General features: G+C 50.5%; 1 protein-coding gene and 1 non-coding gene across 3 annotated transcripts; both read right to left on the minus strand.

Moving 5' to 3' along the window:
• Positions 1-335: 335 nt before the first annotated feature.
• On the minus strand, positions 336-19,796 carry Cltb (clathrin light chain B). 2 transcript variants are annotated; one of them, XM_051171709.1, is made up of 6 exons: positions 19,510-19,796; positions 14,986-15,032; positions 6,139-6,256; positions 5,817-5,928; positions 4,148-4,201; positions 336-893 (listed from the first exon to the last, which is right to left on the minus strand). In XM_051171709.1, the coding sequence occupies exons 1-6, from the start codon at positions 19,694-19,696 to the stop codon at positions 722-724; spliced, it is 690 nt and encodes a 229-aa protein (XP_051027666.1). In that variant the 5' UTR covers positions 19,697-19,796; the 3' UTR covers positions 336-721. The 2 variants fall into 2 exon arrangements, with proteins under 2 accessions (XP_051027666.1, XP_051027676.1); XM_051171719.1 differs by lacking the exon at positions 4,148-4,201 and having other exon boundaries at positions 19,510-19,792.
• A 3,813-nt stretch (positions 19,797-23,609) lies between these two features.
• On the minus strand, positions 23,610-23,753 carry LOC127187263 (small nucleolar RNA SNORA48). The gene has a single exon (XR_007830424.1). It is a non-coding gene; the product is annotated as a small nucleolar RNA SNORA48 (small nucleolar RNA).
• Between the last annotated feature and the right edge of the window lie 339 nt (positions 23,754-24,092).

The raw sequence follows: 24,092 nt of genomic DNA on the forward strand, positions 1-24,092 counted from the left end.
ACAGCTAGAGGGCCCTGCCCCTACCAAGGAAGACGGTCTGGCAGTTGATGCCTTCACCAGCCTCTTACTCAGGCTTAGGCACCTCCTTAGAGGCCACTGGCCGCACCTCCTTTCTACCCTCCAGCAGACTCTGTTTGGGGAGCCTTACTTTTCTTGGCTATGTATGAGGAGAGCAGAGTCCCTACCTTCAGCTTGTTAAAGAATCACAAAGAGCCAAGGTTGCCAAAGTGTCCTGTGAGTTTGCGTTTCTTCTTGGGGGCAGGGGATAGCAGACACAGGCAGTTCTATGAGAGCTCATCTTTCTTCTTGAGGGGCAGACAGCAGACACACACAGGTTGGGGTTCCTGCTTCGTTTTAGGACATGAAGCTGGTAAAGGTCTAAGCACAAATGGAGCCCTGACACCAGCTGCAGCTTCCAGAGAAATGAGGATAGTAATAAGTCAGTGTAAAAAGAGTTAACATACCCTTTAAGCCAAGAAAAATACATCAGGAGGGACAGTCACAATTGAGTGGACTGAGAGGAGTCATGAGGGGCTGCAACATGGAGCCGAGAGGGAGTGAGGGGTGTAAAGGGTTAGGGTGCCACTTCCCAGCTCCCAAAGACACAGAGGAACAGAACAGGCTGTGTGTGGCAGCTGCCAGAGGAAGTCCCACCTGGCTAAGCAGCTGCTCCTCTGCCCCAGCAAGGCCCATGCTTCATGGCCGTCCTTATGGCAGGAACCTAGCGGGACAGTGGTGTCTGCTTCAGGGACATGAGCACCGAGCGCAGGCGGGACACGTCTTTGCACTGCTTGCTGCTCTTGGGGTTGAAGTCACACAGCTGGGCTACCTTCTCCCACTCTGTGCCTGGGGTCTCCTCCTTGGATTCTTTCACAAAAGCCTCTTCAGATGCCCTGAAGGTGGAGAGAGGACAGAAGTGTTCATGGCTGTCCTCTGTGTACTATCATCTGCTCCCATCAGTCTCTGCTGTACAGCTACTGGGTGCCCTATGACTTCAGCCACCAGGCACATCCTTGACAAAAAAACCTAGGCCTAACCTAGGCCTAACAGTGGCACACACTGTTAATCACAGTGCTTGGGAGGAAGAGGACAGTCAGGGCTACACAGAGAAACCCTGTCTCGAAATAAAAAAAGAAAGAAACCTAGGCCTAATTGTGGCCTAAGTCATCTGGACTCAGGCCTTTGAACTTACTGTCACTTAACTTCTTCCTGAGAGGCTTTCTCACACCAGCTCATGGCCTGTTGTTTTTTGTTTGCGGCTGTGGTTCACTATGTATCCCAAGTTGGTCTTGAACTCTTGAGCTCAAGAGATCTTGCCTCAGCCTCCCCAGTTCTGAGATTACAAGTGTGTACCACTGTACCTGGCTAACTTGTTGCTTGTCGTTTAGTAGGCTTTACCTCCTCATAAAGGCCTTCCTAGTCCAGGTAGTCTGTGTTCAGTAACTTTATTGGTGGTGGTGGTAGTGGTGGTGTTTTTTTGTTGTCCTCATTGTTTGTTTGTTTAAATAGGGTCTCCATATAGTCCAGGCTAGGTGCATACCCAAGGTTGACCTTGAACTCCTGATCTTGCTGAGGTTACAGGTGCCATCACACCTGACTCACTCAGTATCTTTTTTTTTTTTTTCACTCAATATTTTTCCATCAGAAGTTTCCACCTGGGATTCTTGATACATAAAAGCCAGCAGCTTTTTTTTTCCCTTTCCTTTCCTTCTTTTTTCATTACTAGGGGTTGGACCTAGACCTCAGACATGATGGGTAAGTCTACCACTGAGCTATGTCTCCACTTCTACCACACACGCTTTCAACATCTCTAAGACCTTGACCAAGAGAAGACACTGACAAACTGTCTAACCAACCATTTGATGGATGTTGACTCCTCCATGTCTCAGGCATGTCTGACTACAGACACCTTCCAAGCCCAGAACAGATCTGTCTCGATGGAGCCACAGCTTGGAGAAGGCTGTATTGGAAGCTTTGCTCCAGCTGGAGTCATGTTAGGATAAGAACTGGCGTGCTTTCTTTTTCAGGAGTCCGCTTATTTTGATGGTGCTGGGTGTTGAATTTCTGTCCATGTGTATGCCGGGCAAGAATTTCTGTTGACAGTTCTGGCTGAACACTGATTCAGCCGTAAGAGGGACAACTACAGCACACACCAGGATTCAGTGACCGTAGTGGAAAAGGGGACAGAAAGATTTTATACAGCCAGAGGCCAGGAGGGATGGAGAGATGCAGTGTCATCGGGACACGACAGGACCCTTGCAGTCATGAACTCACAGTAGCTGTGGCTGCCTGTGCTGCATCAAACCAGTCAACAGTCTGGAGTGGGAGGGGGTTCATAAACCATACCCCTGAGGAAGTTTGATGGCCTGTGGCCTCTAGGAGAAAGTCAATTTTCTCTAAGGGTATGGCTCCTGATGAGTCTGCACTGAGGAGTTTATGAACAGCACAGATTGGACTCACATATTAGGGGGGGATACAAAGTTGGGGAGCAGTTGGGAGGTGGGTCTGGACGATAGAGAACACTCTGGGTGATCCCACAGTGCTGTGTACTGAAGAACTGGCGCAGGCTCAGTGGTGGGACCCTACATCACGGTCTTGCCTTTCTGCTGTGTGTTCAGCTAACCTGTGAGGTGAGGAGCATGGCGTCCAGTGTGGTGAAAGGTCTGTGCTGGGTGCTTAGACAGTGAGTGTGGGTAAAGTGCTTGATCCTTGACACTGTCGGCGTCACTGCTGTCTTTACTGCTGATCTGTGGGCCCTGGCCAGCAGCATGGGCATCACATGGAGCTTGTTAGCAACAGCCTGAGCCTCACCTCAGTCCTACATAACCAGAATCTGCTTTGCTCAAGCTCCCTTGGCAATGCTTAGGCAGGTGAAAGGCTGAGAAGTCTTGGTTCCAATTCTTTTTCCTTCAGAGCCTTCTGGGGTTCTCTGGACCATTTCCTTGGGTTCAATAGGAGCACTGAACCCAGAAGTTTTCTACAGCACCCACACCTACCAGATGCCCCCTTCCATGGTTGCCTTGAGAGTCAAGTCTAAGCTCCTTAGCCTGGCACAACAGAGGGTCCAGCTCCCACGTGGAGGCCTCCCAGCTTAAGCTCCCATCCATCCCTGCAGACTCAGCCTCTCTGTGCTCTCCAGGCTGCTTCTCCCATCTAGAGTGTCCTTGTCAACCCTTGCTAGCCAGCAAATTCATTTTTAAATCATAAAATGCAACTAAGGGTCATGAGTCTCTGAAGCATGCACTTGGTCCCCAGCAGCGAGTATGGCTTCCAGAGCTCATAATACAATGTTCCAACCCATGAGCAACTTGCACTGGGAGGTCTCCTCTCTCTGTTTGACCAGTGACTGGCATAGAATAAGTACCAGCAGATACAGGCCAGATAGGAGAAGGAGGGGGTGAGTGGAAGCAAAGGAAGGAAGGCTGCACCTGCTGTGTCCTTGTGTAAGGGAGGGTGAGTGCAGATGACAGGAGAGGCTCCAGAGTGTGCTCCTCCAGAGTGTGCTCTGACAAGGCCCAGTTCCAGCAGGAACAGTAAGGAAATGTGCTGAGTAAACGGTACTCAGAATGCATTACCTATCTATCACCCAGGGCTGGCGCAAGGGAAGCCTGCTTGCTGTTCCACACGTGGAGCAGGTACATTTCCAGCCAGACTCCAAACCCTGACACCTGGGAGAGGAACTGCTGTGCAGTGGGCAGGGGCTCATGGCAAGTCAGTGCTCTTAGAGGCGGGGCAAGGGCAGACACACAAAGACCTTTCTTAGTGTTTATGCCTTCAGCACTCTATGCTTGGTGTTTGTCCAGAAAAAGTCCCCTTCATCTCACCTATGCAGCCCCAAGAGGCTTCTCAGAGAGGAGTGAGGCTGCCTTGTCCTTTGCCCTCCCATGTGAGGCTGGCTAGTGCATTCCTTCCTCCGCCCCCCACTTGGGAACTCTACTGGGCAAAGCTCCCTCCAGTTTGCTGGAAGGATAGAGATGAAAGGATGGAAGGCAAGGGCTGGTGCCTGTGGCAGTCCTGGAGGTCGCCTCCTGCTCTGGCCATCGCTCTGAGCCCAGCCCCATTCATTTATACCACACAGACAAGAGACTGAAACACCGCTGGGCCACCCTTCACAGCTGCCCCTGCAGAGAGCAAAGGAGACACGTACACATAGCCAATGACGTCAGCATCTGGCTGCTGGTAGAAGGCTTTGTCAGCGATCCTTGAGGGAAAGTTAGGAGGAGTTAGGTGGGGGAGGACAGACAGTAAGACAAGCAGGCATAGGGTTAAAGAGAAAAGAGAAACAGTGTTAGTACCTCCAATAGACAGGGTGAGAAGTGCAGTGCAGATGCTAACAATCACCCATAAGAGACTTAGGAGTACTGTGCCTTTGATGGCTGCCTACTGCTCGCTGAGGTCTCTTCCCAAGGCCCTTCCAGTGTCACGCCCACACACCACCCACTTCCCCAAACCATTACTTCTACACGTTGACTTGCTGTAGGCCAACACAGCAAATCCTGTCTTTCCTGCCACGACACTCCCAGGTCTAGAATTCTCCCTTATATCAGCCCCCCTTTCCTGATGAACATGGCCATCCCTCAAAGTCTTTAGACCAGTGATTCTCAACCTTCCTGATCCTGCGACCCTTTGATATAGTTCCTCATGTTGTGGTGACCCCTAACCATAAAGTTACTTTGTTACTGCTTTCATAACTAGCATTTTGCTGTTATGAAACATAATATAAACCTCGGATATACAGAATATCTGCTACATGCCCCCTGTGGGTCACGACCCTCAGGTTGAGAACCTCCAGCGTGCTAACTGTCAGGGGCTTGGCATGGGCATATAGCCCAAGCCAGCTCAGGCAGGAGCCACTAGATATTTGCAATTTTCTTTTCTTTTCTTTTTGGTTTTTTGAGACAGGGTTTCTCTATGGAGCACTGGCTGTCCTGGACTCACTTTGTAGACCAGGCTGGCCTTGAACTCATGAAAATCTGCCTGCCTCTGCCTCCCAAGTGCTGGGATTAAAGGCGTGCGCCACCATGCCCAGCAATATTTGCTTTTTCACTGAGCTCGCCAAGATGGTAGGGCCGAAGCCGGAAGCTGCTATTGCCATACAGGCGTACGTGTCCAAAAGCAGAGCCAGAACTGAAGGAAGCAGAGCTGAGTGCCCTAGAGTGTGAGCTCTAACAGACGTATTCATGCCCTGTCACCACTCACGGTCCTGGCCTTTTCATTCATGTACTCCACTGACGTCCTTTCATTCTTTAGTCACATTGGGTTGAAGAACTGTAAGAAATTACATCAAAGCCGGGCATGGTGGCACACACACCTTTAATCCCAGCACTCAGGAGGCAAGAGGCAGATGGATCAATGTGAGTTCGAGGCCAGCCTGGCCTACAAAGTGAGTCTAGGACAGCCAAGGCTACACAAAGAAACCGTCTCGGGAAAAAAAAAAAGAAGAAGAAGAAGAAATGACATCAAATACTCAGGCTAGCTCTTCATTTCCCCCAGGGCTGTGCCATCTCTCTAGTTGCCCACAGAGGGCTCAGGACCCTGGAGAGTCAGGTCACACTCCAGGCCTTGGCACTCATTCCGCGCCCTCTCGGTAATGGAGAGGAGTAAGAGCTTAGGAGTGGGCATACTGTAAGGGATCCTACGTTTCTCTCTGTCCTTAACTGTATCACCCATCTCAAGACAGTCCCCAGCACCAGCACTCCCTTCACTGCCCCCATGGCTCACTGGAAGTTTCCACAGCCCCTCTCATGTTCTCATTGTGTCCCCATGGCTCCCCTCAGCTTCCTTGGCTCCTCCCAGGTCCGCAGGACTCCACTCACCTGTTGTTGATCTTGTTCTTTTCCACCTGTTCGCTTTGGCGCTGGTTCCACTCCTCTAGGTCTTTTTTAGCCTTCTCCCGCCATTCCTGTTCAGTCACCTTCGAGGCGGCATCTGTGAGCCCAGCAGGAGAGTGAGCACAGCAACTTCTCTGTGGAGAACAGCCACCCTGGCTGCTCCACTCCTGGCCCTGGCCAGCAGCCCCAGGGCCCACCCTCAGCCAAGTGGGCCTGCACAGCCTCCAAGGCTGCCTCACCCTGTCCCCACCCAGCGTGTCGCAGAAACCATCCCTGCTGGGACCATCTCCCCCAGATACACCCTCACCCAGCTCCTGCAGCCTTTTCTTCTGTTCCTCTCTCCACTTTCGGATGCTCTCAGGCTCCTGAGTCAGCCTGTCCACCTGGGCAATTGCAGCGTAGCCATCAGCAGGCCCATTAGCCTCCTACAGCATAAACACAACAGACATTTGCTGAGTGAGCATGAAGCCCAGAGACAGGCAGAGCAACCATGACTAAAACTTTGCCATGGTTGGACAATAGTGAGGCACACCTTTACTCCTAGCACTCAGGAGGCAGAGACAGCTCTATGTGAGTTCAAAGCCAGCCTGGTCTATAGAGTGAGAGCCAGGGCAGCTAAGACTACACAGAGAAACCCTGTCTTGAAAAACCAAAACAAAATAAAACTTTGCCATGACAGTAAGGAAGGGAACAGCTGGAGAAATGGCTTAGCAGGTAAGAGTATTACTGCTCTTGCAGAGGACCCAGGCTTGGTTCCCAACACCCACATGGAAGCTCACAATGAGCTGTCACTCCGGTTCCAGAGGAACTGAGTGAGCGCTCCAGGCATACATGTTGCACACACACATGAGGGCTGTGGTGGTTTAAATGAAGATGGCCCCCATATTCTCAAATATTTAAATGCTTGGTTCCCAGTTGGTGGAACTGTTTGTGAAGGACTTAAGAGGTGCAACCCTTTTGGAGGGGCTGTGTCACTAGGGGCTGTCTTGGTGGTTTCAGATGCCCATCCCACTGCTAGTTAGCTCTCTCTCATGCTAGTGGGTCAAGATGTAAGCTCTCTGCTACTGCTCCAGCACCATGTGCCTGCCTAGTGCCATGCTCACAGCTATGATGGTCATAGACTCTAACCCTCTGAGACTGTAAGCCCTAAATAAACTCTTCTCTAAGTTGCCTTGGTCATGGTGTCTTGTCACAGCAATAGAAAGGAACGTGTGACAAAAGTAAAATATTCATGCACATAAAATAATAAAACTCGGCCGGGCGTGGTGGTGCACGTCTTTAATCCCAGCACTCAGGAGGCAGAGGCTGGTGGATCGCTGTGAGTTCAAGGCCAACCTGGTCTACAAAGTGAGTCCAGGACAGCCAAAGATACACAGAGAAACCCTGTCTCGAAAAACCAAAACAACAAAAAAACTAAACTAATAGTAATAAAACTCTGTTGTGGTAAACGTGGACTCCAAAGCCATACACTCCTATTGCTGAAGCTGCAAGGTGTGTGGATGCCTGGCTGAGTTCTTCAACAAATACACCCAGCCTGTTTTCTGCACTGAAAATGGGATTCATACCAAGATGGTCTCTCAGATCTGATGCTGGGACTTGATGCAACAGAATTTGTAAGGTATTTATTTCTTTATGTAGAGAGGGGCTCTCACATAGCCTAAGATGGCCTAGAACTTGCTTTATATCTGAAGATAACCTTGAACTTCTGACTATCCTGCTTCCACCTGCAGAGTGCAGAAAACAGATGAGTGCCACTATATATGCCAGGTTTATGTAGTGTTGTGTTCCATTGCATTGATGAAACCCAAAATGTGTGCTTAGCAAGCCTCTTCCAGGTGCGATCCATGCGCAACCCTTTGTAAGACAAGAGTGTCAAGGAATGAGCCAAGGCTACACAGAAACCCTGTCTTGAACAAACCAAAAAAGTAAATAAGAGTGCCACAGAATGATAACATAGTGGGTGGTATTAGAATTATTATTCCCGGGAGCTGGAATGGGGGCTTAACCTTGGAGATGGCTCCATGGTTAAGGGCACCAACTGTTCTTCCAGAGAACCTGGGTTTAAATCCCAGGACCCACATGGCAGCTCACAACTGTCTATAACCCCAAGATCTGACCCTCACACAGACATCCAAGCAGGCAAACACCAGTGTTAGCTCTGCTGTTGTTTCATGGCTTCTCCACAGGACAGTCTCTGGGAGCCCTCTGTCCCACCACTGCCCTGAGCATATAGGGGGTGCTTAGTGAGCTGTGGCTAAGTGAACCAAGACCCCAGAGCTAGCAGGAGCTGCTTGTGGGGAGGAACTTGGCAAGCGATTTTGTAAAGCAGTACAGCAGGGCTCCATGTCAGGTGTCTGAGCAGTGAGGGCAGGCCAGCCCTGGGCCAAATGCCCAGGTCCAAACATGCCCAACCTTGCACCTAGGACTCGCTGATGCCTCTTTCCTACCTCATCAGACTCTGTTGCTGAAGCCTGAGCCCCATGTGTGTCCTTGATTTTCCCCCCTTATCTGTCCCATGTTCACGTTAACAGGAAGCTGTGTTGGTACTCCCTAAGACGTGTCCCCAATCAGATTAGTTCCCATTTTCTTCCCTTTCGTCCCCTGATAACGTTGTCCTGGGCTGGTCTTCCAGCCTTCACCTGACTGTGCCCCTACTGGCCACAACAACCCATGTGTCTTAGAGAAGAGTTTATTTGGGTCCATGACCATCATAGCAGTGAGCACGGCAGCAGGCAGGCAGGCATGGTGCTGGAGCAGTAGTAGAGAGCTTACGTGTTGGAGGTGTAGCTCAATGGCAGAGTTCCTGCGTAGCATGTGTGAGGCTCTGGAGTCAATCCCCAGATGCAAAATAAAATGACTTGTGCAAAGCCTTAACTTTTAAACTGTCCCAAAGCCTGATATGGTGGTGCACGCCTTTAACCTCAGCACTCAGGAGGCAGAGGCTGGGGGATCTATGAGTCCAAGACCAGCCTGGTCTACAGAGTTCCAGGACAGCCAGGGCTACAGAGGCCTGTCTTAACACACACACGCACGCACGCACGCACGCACGCACGCACACACCAAAAACAACAATGACAATAACAACAACAAAAAGCCAAAGGCTTTCCACTGCAATTTGAATAAAACTCTGAAGTGTCTGCTCTCTCCTGCTCCTGATTCCCGTTTTGGTCAGTGCACTCACTCTGGGCAAGCCATCCTTGAACAACTCCTGTGGTACCTCCCACCCCACCTGGAGTCTCTTCCCCTCAGATCTAGGACTTCCACCTCCCCTGCTCTGTCTCAATCCAGTAGCGACCAGTGCTTGTTTGTTGTGTTAGTAACAGAATAAACTCAGGTCCATTGAGCTCCATCCATAGCCGACCCCTTCCTACTTTCTTTTTGTCTTTAAACTACATTTATTTATTTTTTGTGTGTATGCGTGCACCAGGGTGTAAGCATGGAGGTGAGAGGACAACTTACAATCAATCCTCTTCTTCCACCATATCCATCCCAGGGGTCAAATTCAAGCCATTGGGATTGAGGACAAGTGCCTTCTGTGTGCCATAGTGCAACTTCTCCCTCCCTCCCTCCTTCCCTCCGTTCTTTCCCTTCTGTTTTGAGACAGGGTTGTGTTAAGTTACACAATCTGGCATAAATAAATAAATGTATTTATTAAGTATTAAGTATACAGTGTTTCACCTGCATGTACACCAGCACAACAGAAGAGGGCACCGGATCTCATTAGAGATAGTTGTGAGCCACCATGCGGTTGCTGGAAATTGAACTCAGGACCTTTGGAAGAACGGGCAGTGTTCTTAACCTCTAAGTTATCTTTCCAGCCCTGGCCCTGAATTTTTGATCCTCTGCCTTGGCCTCCGAGTGGCTGAGATTACAGGTATTGCCACCATCCAATTGGCCTTCCTTCTGGATCTGCTTATCCTTGAGGTCAAACTGTCACTGAGCATGGACTATACGGTTACTTCCACAATGGTGGCCACTGTCCTGAACATATGCAGAGCTTTGTTTCTGTCTCTGTTTCCTAAATAGCATCATGGAACAACTATTTACAAAGCAGCAACATTGTATTAGGGATTATAAATAATCTAAAGATAGTTTACACAGGAGCATGTGCGTAGGTTACATGCAAATGCTATGCCTTTCCCCTCACACACACTGCTGGGGATTGAACCCAGAGCCTTGGAAGTGTTCTACTACTGAGCCATACCATAACCCCAACACTTTACCATTTTATTAAAATAACTTGAATTCTTGGATTTTTATATTTTCAAGGGTTCTAGAACAAATCCCACTTGGATTCTGGGGGACAAGTGTGTTTTGTCTTCATAGCACTTGTTGCAAATGGCTTGCTTGTTTACATGGTTGCTTTTGTCCTCCTGCCAGCCTTCTCTACCCACCTAAGAAAGTATGCTCCATAAAACCAGAGATTGGCTGCCTCCATACCGTATCCAGAGCAGGAGGGCCCAGATGAGGGAGAGCTTATTGAGGCCTGGGACAGAACTCAATGGTAGAGTGCATCCCTAACAATCATGAGACCCTGGGTTCAAGTATAATCCCCAAAACAACCCAGATGACAAGAGTAAATTCCTATATGTGGGGGTACTTATGGACAGGGATGGACAAGATGGTCTGCCTCTGTTAGCTGTAGAGGGGAAGTCCCTGAGCAATGAAGGCCATAGCTGATGGGGGGACTATGAGGCAAGAGCCTCAACAAATGGCATGGCTGTTCTTGCTTGAGGGCAGAGAACAGGAAAGGGGTTGAGGCACTGTGGGCCAAAATCTAGCATGCTAAAGAACCAAACAGGACAGGTGCCTTTGGGAAACTCCTAAGTACATAGGTGCTAACGTGTAGGAGGAAGTGACGGAGGTGCCAACCTAAAGTTAGGGTTCCAGAGCACTTGTGACTAAGCAGATGTCTTTAATCTTTACAATTCCAAGTGGCAGGTTTTATTGCCCTTGTTTTATAGGTAAGGGGACTCTAGTTCCCAAGTGCCACAGTCGCCTTAGGCACGCAAGTGACAGAGCCAGGCTCAAAGTGAATAACTGGGTGTGAGCGTCCTTGCTAGAGCACAGCTAACAGGAGCACCACTGCTTCCGTGTTGTCCTCGTCTCCTCTGTTGGTCCTCTGTGTGCTGGGGATTGCATCCAAGGCCTTAGCATGCCAAGCAAACACGAACACCTGGCCACACTCCCAGGCCCTAGCCTGGCTGCTGCTAAGTGACCTTCTCAAGATTAGAGGTGTTAGCCAGGCGTGGTGGCGCACACCTTTAATCCCAGCACTCGGGAGGCAGAGGCAGGCGGATCGCTGTGAGTTCGAGGCCAGCCTGGTCTACAAAGTGAGTCCAGGATGGCCAAGGCTACACAGAGAAACCCTGTCTTGAAAAACCAAAAAAAAAAAAAAGATTAGAGGTGTTGTCCCATTAGGGTTTCTGCCTACCCCCCCCCATAGCGCGCGCGCGCGCGCGCGCACACACACACACACACACTCACACCTCTTTCCTGCCCCCAGGCCACTCCTCAGCTCACTTAGTGGACAAGTCAGTAATTTATAAGAAGCTATCATAGGTACAGAGTACTTTTCCCAACAACCCTGTGGGGACAGCAGGGCAGGGCCTTGAACCCCCATTTTACAAATGAGAAAGCAGGCTCAGAAAGGTTAAGTTACTAATCCGAGGTCCTCCAGATGGGAAAAGCTAGAAAATGAAGTCTGGGCTCCCGGTGCTGCCTGTGGTGTGCATGTGTCTGAAGCTTGGGCAGCCCTTGGAGCAGTTTTACACACCCACTGCACAGGAGACACCTCCCAGCCCTTGAAGTAGATGTGGCCTGTCCCAGTCCCGGGCTATGAAACCCACCCAAGCTGGGCCCACCTCCTGCACTGCGCAAGAGGCCGCTGATATGCTGTGGTTGGGAGTTATGTGTGATCCCTCTTTAGGCCATCCTACCAGCCCTGTGTCTGTGGCCTCCTGGGGCTTTCCTGGCATGTCTTTCTGTGCAGCAGACGCCATAGGTCTCTAGATGAGGCCTGAACCAAGTGTCTTACCCTTACACATGGCAGTTCCCTCAGCCAGCACCTGCCATGCCTCCCTAAGCAGCTTTGAAGCCCACCTCCTGTCTAACTTCCCTGTTGGGCTTCCAGACTTAAGATCCTGAAGTCACTCAGGCTTTATAACTAGAACAGCTATTAAATCATCTTGAGCAAAATGGGGAAAATAAAGGGAACTGCGCAGTGGGGTGTCAGAGGATCAAGTAGGTTAATCCCTGTAAAGCTCCCAGTTGTTTTGGGACACAAAAACAACAAAAAGAACTCAAGCTATTAGGTTTGTTTTTTTTTAAAGGGCCTCAAAACGTGCCCCATCCTAGCCTTGAACTTATGACCCTCCTCTCTCAGCATTACCCTCAGATCCAAGCTCCTGGGCTATAGTGACTTCTTTTCCGGGTTTCTGAGCCCCATTAGACATGAACTCTGGAGACACACACTGCATTGGCTTTGCCTTCACATCCACCACCACAGCACAGGCCTGGCCCACAAAGAATGGGAGTTGAGAAGTGAACAAACGGCTGATTATAAAGCCGGGGGAGGGCCCAGGAAAGACGCCGGACATTGTATCAGAGAGGCCTGACTTAAAGGGCTTATTCTGCCACGCACTGGGTGGTGACTGTTGAGAAACTCTTCCCTGGGCAACTTTGATTTCAGACCTATGAAATGGGGTGACAGTATCCCACTCAATGTACCTAAGTAAGGTTCAGCACCCCACGACCACGGAATCACTCCCACGGCCCACTCATGTAAAAAGCATGGCTATTACTGCTCACTGTCACCATGTGGTTAGAGTTCTCACTACCAGACAACATGAGCACAGTGGGGTCTCTGGCAGGCAGGTCCCAAGACATACCTCACTGGCTTTTCTTACAGGTCCCAAGACATAGTTCACTGGCTTTTCTCACGGTGGCTTTGGATTTATTTTCCTGTCCATGCCAGTAAGCATCAGAGGCCACACTGAGGCTCATCCATTCCATCTGAACCTTCTAGGTAGAAGATGAGGTCACTTCCAGAAGGTTTAGCAGCCCAGGGCTATAATGACCATACTAATGGCTGAAGAAGTTCTCTGAACTCCTCCAAAGCTCCATTGAAGAAAGGGCTAAGTATAGTCAGGAGCAGAAAGCAGGAGGCCACAGACAGGTCAGCTGATCTCCCAGCCTCCTGGCCCGGGCTCTCAGGATCCAGCGGCTCAAGCTAAGCTCAGCTGAGCTGTTGATTCCTCTAAGTAGCTCCCAGGAAGGGGAGAAGAGATGCAAGGGGGCAGGGTGGAGGGTGGAAAGGAGATGAGCCCTGCAGGGGTCCTCCATGCCTGTCCCTGTCACCTGTGAGGCCAAAGAAGTTGGAACAGGTGCAGGCAGGCTTATCCTCAGGCTGTGCTGGGGATGGGGTTTGCAGCCGGTCACCTACGCAGTCTACAGGAAAAGACCGAGGCACAAGCCTCTACCTAGGATGTGCTGGGTTTGCACAGACCCAGGCTCCTGCCCCTGAAAGCGCATGCCACCTACTGCTGTGCTTATCCTACAGATGAGTTTTCTGAGTTTAGCCACAGCAGAACAAAACACAGTTCAGAGTTTAGGCCATGCAGGTGGGAAGGAGCTTTGCTGCTAAACCAAATGAACGGTCTCTTCTGTGACCCTCCTTGCCCAGGGGGATTCTAGGGCAGCACCAGCGTGATGTGACCCACAAGTCAGCATACTTCAGGGCATTGGGATAGCAGGAGAATAAGAGTTACTGCTGAGGCGGAGCTCTTCCCATCCCCAAGTGGAAATGCTGGAGTGAGCAGTGCCGACAAGGCCAGGAGAGCCCAGTCATTAAGTGAGGAAAACCCGAGCGATGGCCGATGTCACTCTGTGTGACTTCCATAGTCTCTTCAGCACCAGTGACTCTCAAGCTTCTCCTAGGCTGAAGAGTGAGAGTATGCTGCTCAGAATTTTCTAAGTACTCGAGACCCTTAGGGCCGCTCAAGTCCTTGTGAATGTCCCTAGAAGCTAAACACGGTCAGGCAAACACCAGAACAGCACAAGAACAGCACCCCTTCCTCAGCTCTGCAACACTCAACAGGGCATGAAGCTGCTGGGGTCCTAGGAGAGAGCCTTTCAGCTCGCTGTTGAGTCATTTTCCAGAAATGGGGCTAGGCCAGTTTTCCTGTGTTAGGACGAGCCCATCCCACTTACATAAGAAAGTATTGTTTATTCTCCCAGGATCCAAGAAGCCAACTCCTCCACAGGGTGGGGCTCAGGAGATCCGGAAGCTGCAGGCCCTGACCTTGGTGTCTTAAAGCTCACTTAGTGGAGGCCAAGCCCCCACCTCAACACCAGGGGTTCTACACACCTAGGTGGGGTTCTGGGGACACCACTGGCACCTGCACGCTCTCGGTCTTTGTGTGTTGTGTTCTGATGCATTTTTGTGGTGCTGGAGATTTAACGCAGAGCTTCTCCACTGAGCTCCGTTGCCAGACTGTCTTTAACTGGAACACCCTCTACCTTCCCATCCACCCCCTCCCAGTCCACGTGGTGGAAACAGGAAGCCAGGGCCTCTCACTCTCAGGGCCAACCATCGTTAACAACTGTAGTGCCTTTTCCAAATATTTTGTGCAAACACTTACAAAATAAAAAAATGATGGCACACCATTCATTCTGCAAGTTGCTTTATAAGGGCAGGCATACCTATAGGAATAGGAAGCTGTGACAGCCCTGTGTAGCAGTCTACCTAGGCCCCTGAGTCTGGACACATTAGGCTATAACTAGTTTGCCTGCTGTTACAAACCATCCTTCAGAGAATCTGGGTATCTTTTCCCAACCATTTGCTTAGGGGAAATTCCACATATAATCTTCTGATCAAAGAGTTAACGTACTCACAGGAATGGGGGGAGGTTTAAGGCAGTTAGGTCAGCCCCCCCCAAAGGTTCCTGCTCAGGCAGAGTTCCAATCTCCTTCATCCCAAGTGGCTCCTTCCAAGAGCTAGAAGCCATGAAGACAACCCGAGTGACCCATCAGTCCCTGCCTTCCCCCACAGGACAAGAAAACAGTCAATGCAGCAATCGTGGTGAGCCCTGAATGACCTCAAGTGGAGGCCCAGTTTACTGAGCCTGAGGTGGTCAGTCCCACCTCTGCTTACCTGGAACACATCTCCATTGACTGTAGTCCCCATGTCCTCAGAACCAGCTGGAAAGAACAAGGAAACAGCATCATTCACAGTTTCGGTTTACAGGCACAGAATGGTCCAACCTTAGCCTCTGCAGGCAACCTGTGCATACACCCATGGGTGTACTGACACCCTCCCCACCAGAACTGATGGACATTTAAACAACGCAGGCTCGGGCCCTGACTGTTCCCATATGAACTACTATCATACCTAATATTTACTACTACCGCCCTATGATGAAACTGTCAGTGACCCATTTTACAGATTCTCAAGTGGAGGCTCAGAAAGGCTACTATGATTGCTTAGGGTCACCTACCAGTGCACTGTTCCTTGCCTACCTGAAGTTAACTGTGGGGCTGAGACCCTGGTAAGTAGACAGGCATGTCCTGCTGGAACATTGAGCAACAACCCTGCCTAGGAGAGCAGGACTTACAGCTCCCCCTGGGCAACACTTGGCCTATTTTTTTCCTCTCTGTGCCCATCCCAAGATTTCATTTTGCCTTCCTGGTGGCTCCTCCCAACCCCTTTGTCCAACATCCAGTCAGTCACAGACTACCTGTAGCTTCTGCTGCCACGGTGACCCTCAAAGCTGCCTGCCGCTCACTCCCATACCCAGCCCATCCTGGTCCCTCGCCATCTCATACCTACACCCTTGCTTTGGTTGGTCTGCCCTGCTAGTGGTCAACACTGGGAAGGGCACCATGGCTGTCTTCTTCAGAGTCATGCCCATGCAAGACCCTGAGTCAGTTCAAGTTCACTGAGTCACTACAGGTTCAGTCACTAGATGCTGAATAAACAAATGAACTCTTTTTTTTTTTTTTTTAATGGTGTGCAAGTCACCTCCTACAGGGAACCTTAGCCTCTGTCCTCTACTTCCTTAAGCACTAAAGGAAGGTCTCATCTCTGGGTACTCTAGACAACTACACAGGGTGTCCCACTCTCTTGTGCAGTGACGTGGTATGCCCAGGGGCATGGTACTCCTTAGCAGACTCCGAATGCAATTCCCTGCATAGAATGGGTGAACACAGACAGTTGGCCAAATGAGATTTGCATTGCTCTTTGGGGCTCACTGTAATTGGCAAGGCCTCTCTGAAACTGCCATGCCTCCCAACTGAGCCATAGCAGGCCTAATGAGGTCACCACAGAAGGACCATTAGCCCTGTATGGGATAGACAGGCCTGTGAGGAGCAACAGTGCTTCTGGCCTGAGCCTGAAAGGCTGGAGGGGGGATACTAAAGCGCATGTCAATCATCTGCCACTGACAGAAAGTATAACTTATTTACAGTCCAGCAGTAGTTACTTGACCCACTACGGCAGCTCTCACCTCACCCGCTCTGATAGGGTTTCTACTGCACAGGTGGCCTGCTCTCTAAGTGAAGGTGATCCCTAAAAGGTATGAGCGCCAGCTAGCATCTTCCTCAGAGGGACTCTAGGGCATCTTCCGTACCTAGCTTTACCTCCCCAGTGTCCATTCCTGATGCTTGTGCCTGTGGGAACAGCCTTTTGGAGAAGTTGCACTATATCTCTTCAACCTGCTCTGGCCCCAGCAGACCCCTCTTTGGCAAGGCTACATGAGTTTCCTGGTGCCCATCTCGGCCTCCAGAAAGATGGAGCATTGTTAGCCTCTTTGTGGCGGCATACAGACCCACTCACAGAATTACTGGCGTCTATTCCACAGGGTTCTCTGGCTCTTGTGTATTTATAACCCTGAGTCTACAACAGAGCCCGCAAAACAAATACAGCAAGGCAAATACAAGTCCCAGCGATAAGCTCTTTGGTGTGTGGGCTCCTCAGATGCCTGACCCTTTTGGGAAGAAGGACAAAGGATCCAGAACATTTCTGTGAGCTTACTGAGGCCACAGAGGCAACAGGATTACACAGAGCTGGCCCATAAGTAACAGGCAGAGAGCCTGGAGAACTGGGTGTGAAAGTGTAGACCATTTGGGCACTGCCCAAGACTGATGAATGGAAACAAAGTGTCCATGGCTTAGGCCGGCTGCAGAGCTGCCCAGAGCAAAGGCTCAGTGGGGCTCTGGCTCAGGCCTGCACCCCAAAGCTTTCCCCAGGGCCTCCAGAGAGCCAGCATCAGTGAACTGAGCACCCAGGCTGCTATCAGAAGACCTCATTGTTTAAGGGAAGGTGACTCAGAGGTGTGCATTGGTGGCTGCTGTTGGAGCCAGCTTCTTTCCAGCTCCCAGAAGGCCCAGGCCCTTTCCCTCAGACTACCCAGGCCCCTGCCACCGTCTGCCGCCCAGAGGAGGATGACTGCCGGACACTGTCTAGGCTTAAGCGAATCAAGTCGGTTCTATTTGTGCCTGAACACCCATTGAGCTCCCTCCTGAAGCACCTCCTTGTTCCCCAAACTGCCATTCAGGAGGGCAGCTGAGCAACTGCAACGTCAAGTGTAGGAGTCGGGAAGACTCTTTCTCTCTCAGAGGACCTTGTCCCTGGCAGCTCCCCCAAGGATTATCACCACTGTTTCTCTCCCTGTCATCTCATATCTAGGGCCAGTCAGTGCCCTACCCATCCAGCCTGTCAGCCCCCCAGGCCCTGATGCTCATCCTCAGCCTGAACTGCATCTGTCTTTCTCGAGCCTTTCAAATGACTTGGGACCTCCTGATGAGGGGGAACAGTGTTCTCAAAGGGTATCTGTGGACAGGCGAGTCCCATGCAGGAAGCTGGCCAGGTTCTCTGGGACAATGAATGGCCCATGCTGAGGGACTAAGAGCTGCTATTTCAGACCTGGCTTGGTTTGCTCCCTGCTTCTTCTTGTCACATCCAATCGCCTCCCAGGGAGACGTGCACAGTTGGTCTTTAGAAAAACAAGAGTATAGCTAGGAGGCCTGAGGTCAAGCCCCAGGCCTATGTGACCTGTGACCCTAGGCCAAATACTCAAACTCCAGTTTTTTCTTTTTAATTATTTACACTTCATTTACGTGTGTGTGTGTGTGTGTGTGTGTGTGTGTGTGTGTGTGTGTGTTGCACACATATTTGTGAGGATGATTTGCAGGAGTGGGTTCTCTCTGCCACATGGGTTCCAGGAACCAAGCTCAGGTGTCATCAGGCCAAGCTGATTTACCATTCATTACCCACCAAGCCATCCTGAAAACCTGAAAACCCCATCAAACTCCAAGCTCTTTTTCTTTTTCTTTTCTTTTATTCTTTTTCTTTTTGTTTTGTTTTGGTTTTCTTGTTTTGTTTTGTTTTTTTGAGACAGGGTTTCTCTGTGTAGCCTTGGCTGTCCTGGACTCACCTTGTAGACCAGGCTGGCCTCTAACTCACAGCGATCCGCCTGCCTCTGCCTCCCGAGTGCTGGGGTTAAAGGCGTGCACCACCACACCCAGCCAAACTCCAGGTTCTGTGTGTTACAAAAGGCTCATTGCATTTCTCATGTCAGAGTTGATTCAACCCCTCAGTCATCGATACAGTTTCTCCATTCTGTGTCCCCAGTGGGGACAGCAACACAGCAAAATGTTGTATGAAAGAAATATGACTGTTAAAGAGCTTTGTGAACATACACACAAAATATGTATTTGCAGCAGATCCATTAAACCTCTCTAAAATTGCAACAAAAAATAAGAAACAAGATCTATTAGGAATATAACCAGGAAGGTCCATGTTCTTACTAAATATTTAAATATATTTATAAGAAATTGTTCCTCAGAGGAAGTGTCAATAATAGAAACAGGTCTTGGGCCCTTATGTCTGAAGCTTTCACAGAGGCCCTGGACCTTTGTAAACCACTAAACAGTCAGTTACAAACAGGAAGGGCAGGACTCATGGCCCTTTGTGCCCCTGTCCAGACTTACAGTCAGGCAAATGAAAGACTGTAGTCTGGACAGGAAGGACTCAGAATCAGACAGAAGGGGTTTAATTCTTGATGGCCACTTCCTAGTCGTTTTAATGGTATATCTTTTGCGGCTTCCTATGGCCAGTTCTGAAATGGGTTCAGTAATGTGTGTGTGAAATTATTAAATGTAATTAACACGTTTCCTCCACTGCTGCAAAACGGCAGGTGGTCCCCAAGGAAGAGATGCACGTTCTTGCAGTGTCCCCCTGTTACCCTGCAGAATGAACGCTAAGCCCTGGGTCAGGAGGACTGTCATTGTTCCACACCTGTACCACTTAGCTAGGACACTGGGACAGCCTGGGACTCTCAGAACTGAGCAGGGGGTTGGATTCCAGAGCCAGACTGTGGAGGAGCTGGCCTGGAGATGAAATGTCATGACTAAATTCCTGTCCCCAGAGTCAGCAGATCCAGTCTCAGCGCAGTCTCCAACTCATACCCCGGCTCCTCCCTCTTTGCCCAGGCCCCATGGAACACACACAGCCCCCCTCCCCCCGCCAGGGTACCCCTAGTCAGCCCAGATAGCCCGGCTCAACCTACTGCAGGGACCCAGACCGGGTGTGACCGAGACTGGGCCTCCTGCCCCCGGGGTGGCCTCAGGCACCCTACTCCGCACTACCTCCCGGTTCCAGGCCGCTGCGCTGACTCACCCCCGCTCGCGAGTCCCGGCTGCGCAGAGGCCACCTGGCTGCCGGCAGGTGCCCCGAAACCCGGGTCATTCTCGATGCCAGCAATCTCGCTCTCCTGCTGGGCCAGGAACGCGGCTGCCGGGTCCTCCTCGGCGCCCTCGGGGACCCCGCTCTCCGACGACGAGAAGAAGCCGAAGTCCTCAGCCATCTTCCCCGCGTGGCTGCTGTCACCTCCCGCCCGCGCCCGCGGCCCGCACTTCCCGTCACCCGCCCGGCTCGCCTGTCACTGCGGCTGCAGTCGCGGCGGGAGGAGTCGCGGCGGGAATGTGGTGACGTCAGCGGCGGAGGGCGGGGCCCGCGAGGCTCGCCGCCCGCCTCGCCCTTGGTTCAGACCCCCCTCCCGCCCCCGCAGCCCACCTCCCGCTTTGACAGCTCCAGAGCTTGCAGGCTCCAGGTCTATTCACCAAAAGTTTCTTCCCGAGCGGACTTTATGAGCTGCGTGACACGACGCTCCTCTTCCTGCGTGACAGGAGGGAAATGAAGAAGGGGAAGGCTTGCCCTGGGTGCGTGCAGCAGAGCCTGTTTCACTTGGCCCAGGGCTGCGTGTAGCATCCCGCCGCCTGTGTGATTGATCCCCTGAAACCAGAGACGGTTCCTCTTTTGTTGTTGTTGTTGTTGCTGTTTTGTTTTGTTTTTGTTTTCGGAGACAGGGTTTCTCTCTCTTGGCTGTCATGGACTCACTTTGTAGACCATGCTGGCCTCGAACTCACAGCGATCCACCTGCCTCTGCCTCCCGTGAGCTGGGATTAAAGGCGTGCGCTGGTTCCTCTTTCTCTGTATGATGACACTGATGTTCATGTAGCAGCTAGTCGATACATTTCTTTAGTTATTCGGGTTAAAGTGAGTTCTTAATGCAGAATGTCAACTTGATCACTCAGTTAAGGTGGAGCCTGCTTTCTCCACAGTAAAATTGCCATTTTCTTTGGTAAATAATATATATTTATACTGCATATTCTGAGGCTAGGGAGATGGTTCAGAGGTTAAGAGCACTGCCTGTTTTTCCAAAGGTCCTGAGTTCAATTCCCAGCAACCACATCGTGGCTCATAACCATCTATAATGAGATCTGGTACACTCTTCAGGTTCACATACAGGCAGAACACTATATAAATAATAAATAAATGAATCTTAAAAAAAGAAAAAGACTGCAGATTCTATGGCATGCCTCAAACTCCCATCGCAATCATTTTCACTTTTTTTTTTTTTTTTTTTTAAGATGTAGCCTGTCTGATCTCAAACTCATACAGCTGAGGCTGGCTTCAAACTAGTGAGTGACCTTTTTAAAAATAGAACATCTTTTGTTGTTGTTGTTCTGGTTCTGTTTTTTGTTTTGTTTTCTTTTGTTTTGTTTTTTTCAAGACAAGGTTTCTCAGTGTAGCCGTGGCTGTCCTGGACTCACATTATAGACCAGGCTGGCCTTGAACTCACATCAATCCACCTGCCTCTGCCTCCCAAGTGCTGGGATTAAAGGTGTGTGCCACCACGCCTGGCCGTGTTTCTGTTTTTCAAGATGGGTTTCTCTGCGTAGTCCTGGCTGTTCTTGGAACTAGTTCTGTAGATAAAGCCAGCCTGGAATTCAGAGATCAGCCTCTCTCTGGAGTGCTAGAATTAACTATGTTCAGCACCACTGCCCTGCTAGTATCTCTTTCTCATTCTTTGACAATTCCACACATATAAGTAATGCATCTTGATCATATGCACCCCTTCTCATATATGTCACTCTTCCCAGGTACCCCCAACACCTCTCCCTCCCCCTTTTTATCATCTTTTTTTTTTTAAACAAGATTTTATTTATTTATTATTTATCCAGTACTATGCTCCCATATATGCCTGCAGGCCAGAAGAGGGCACCAGATCTCATTATAGATGGTTGTGAGCCACCATGCTGGGAATTGAACTCAGGACCTTTGGAAGAGCAAACAGTGCTCTTAACCTCTGAGCCATCTCTCCAGCCCCTTGTCTCCTTTTTTGTGTTAGTAATCCACTGAGTTCAATTAACAATGCCTTATAGAATGTTTTTAGGGGGGTGGGTTTGCTGTTGTTGTTGCCGTTGTTGTTGGTTTGGTTTTGGTTTTTCGAGACAGGGTTTCTTGCCTGTCCTGGACTGCCTTGTAGACCAGGTAGGCCTCGAACTCACAGCGATCTGCCTGCCTCTGCCTCTCAAGTGCTGGACTTAAAGGCACGCGACACGCCTGAGGGAATGTTTGTTTGTTGATCTTATTGCTTTCGCACAGGTCATCACAGCAGCAGTGAGCTCATGGTTGATGTCGACCCCAAAACAGCCCTTTGCAGCATTCACCTTCGTTCTGTGCTTCTTAACATCCTTTCCTCCTCTTCTGCCGGGTTTCCTGGCCCTTGGTGGGTGACGTTGCCATAGCTGTCCCACTTAGGGCCAGGCACCCAACAGTCACTTATGCTCAGCACTTTAACTAGTTATCAGTCTGCATCGACATCTGGCCACTGCAGGAAGAAGATTCTCTTGGCCAAAGTTGGGAGCAAATCTAATTTATAGGTGTAAGCATAAGTATTTAGAAGGCAGTCTAGAGCCTGTGACCTCTCAAACCATGGTACTTTTGACTAGTTTTCACTACCAGATATGAATTCTGTCCTGTGGATTCAGCCTCAAATCCAATCCAGAAGCCATTGGTTGTCCCATAATGTTCATGCCACTGCTGCACCAGTGAGAACTTTAAAAAAAAAAAAAAAAAAGGTTTATTCTTTGTGAGTTTCACATCATGCACCTCAGTCCTGCTCCTCTCCATCCTCTCCTATGTACCCTTTGCTCTTGCAACCTCCCGCCTCCAAAACACAAAGCATGAAACAAATCTCATCATGGAAGCTGTAGTATGTGAGAGCGTGTCCCACAGTGTATCCCTCTGTCCGCACATCTTCACTTGCAAATGTTCATTGCAATGAGTCACTGATCTGGTTCGAGATTTCTGGCACCATCAGTATTAGAACCCCAACAGGACTCCTCCCGGTTACCCTGCTGTTCCCCTGTGTGTAGAGATCCTGCCACGCTGGATCAGCAGGACTGGCCCTTCCATGTATCCCAACTGTTTACAGATTATGTAGATTTTGGGGGTGGGCTGACTCAGTGCCCTGGATATGGGCCTGGGTGGCAGCTGAGCTGGTTGGTGCCCTAGCTCTCCCTTATCTACACCACCAGGATGGAGCTCTCCAGCACTGCTCTGGCTAGACCACCCAATGCCACCATCAGTAGCTCTCCCACTCTCATGCCCTTGGAGCTGCCCCTCTCTCCTCCAGAGCCAGCCTCTTGGGCTGGACCAGCTCTGCCACTCTCCTACCCTCTGGGCTGGCTTCCCTGTGCCTTTGCCATCAGGGCCAGCTCCCCTAAGTTGCACAGGTGAGGTGCAGCACTAGTTCTCCAGCTCCCATGCCCTCAGCACCAGCTCTCCCAAGTACTACAGGTAGCAGAGGTGTGTGTGTGGGGGGGGGGGGGAGGCATTACCCTACACCCACCCCACCTCACAGCAGATGAGTGGCAGGGCCAGCTCTCCTCCACCGAGGCCAGCTCTACTGTGCTGCCCAGGTCCTGCTGCCCGGTTAGAGATGGGGCCAACTTTCCAGACAGCCACAGCCTGTGAGGGAGGGGCAGGGCCAGTTCTGCACAGCCCCCGGCCACCCTGGAAGCTGCCCTGACCAGGGACATCCCATCCACGTTCTCTAGTGGTAATATGAACCAAAGACATCATCATCAACCCCTGCCATAGTGTAACTACAATCTCAAACCTAGCTGGGCCCTTGCCATGGCCCAGATGGAGGGGCTGGCCCCTCACAACAGGCTACTCCTCTCCACCCCTGAGTCTCCAGTCCCGGCTGCTCCACTTCTCTTTCTCTCTCCTCTGTCCACCACATACTTGCACACTGTGGCCATGCCACTGGCAGCGCCCTGGGTGATGCATCATGTGGCAGCAAGTGGTTGTCTATGGCCTGCTGTGCTGTGTGCATAGGAAAGCAGGTCTATGAGGAGCATGGTGGTCCACATGCCTCTAGGTGTCTTTCTCCTCCCTCTCTGTGCTGCCTGGGTTTGATTTGACTTTAATGAGTCCTAGGCATAAAACAGCTTTGGCCACCATGCCAGGCATCAAGCTAGGATGAACAAAGGCCTGCCATCTGCTCTGCCCCTGACTGATGAAAGAGCAACAGCACCACCAAGGCGTCTCTCTGCCCATTGCCAGGGTTGTTTGTTTTTGTTTTTGTTTTTGTTTTGTTTTGTTTATTTTGAGTCAGGGTCTCGCTTTGCAGTCCTGACTGGCCTCAAGCCTGCTATGTAGACCAGACTAGCCTCAAACTCACAGAGAGCCACCTGCTTCTCCCTCATGAATGTTTTTTTTTTTAATTGATAAGTTATATGTATGTATGTGTGTCTGTGTATAGGTATGTGCATGTGTGTGCAGGAACCTGCAGAGGCCAGAGGTATAAAAGCCAGATACATAGGAGCTGGAGTTACAGGAGGATGTGAGCTGTTACATGTGGGTGCTGAGGGCTGAGTTCAGGTTTCCTGCAAGAGTAGCATGTGCTC

Source organism: Acomys russatus, chromosome 3, assembly GCF_903995435.1.
Source record: "Acomys russatus chromosome 3, mAcoRus1.1, whole genome shotgun sequence".
Lineage (NCBI taxonomy): Eukaryota > Metazoa > Chordata > Mammalia > Rodentia > Muridae > Acomys > Acomys russatus.

Bases quoted from the DNA above. Each gene is read 5' to 3' on its own strand.
- Cltb (XM_051171709.1), bottom strand. From the start codon at position 19,696: ATGGCTGAGGACTTCGGCTTCTTCTCGTCGTCGGAGAGCGGGGTCCCC. The intron at 15,033-19,509 runs GTGAGTCAGCGC...TGTTCTTTCCAG, and splicing joins GCCGGGACTCGCGAGCGGGG to CTGGTTCTGAGGACATGGGG. The intron at 6,257-14,985 runs GTAAGCAGAGGT...TTTATGCTGTAG, and splicing joins TCAATGGAGATGTGTTCCAG to GAGGCTAATGGGCCTGCTGA.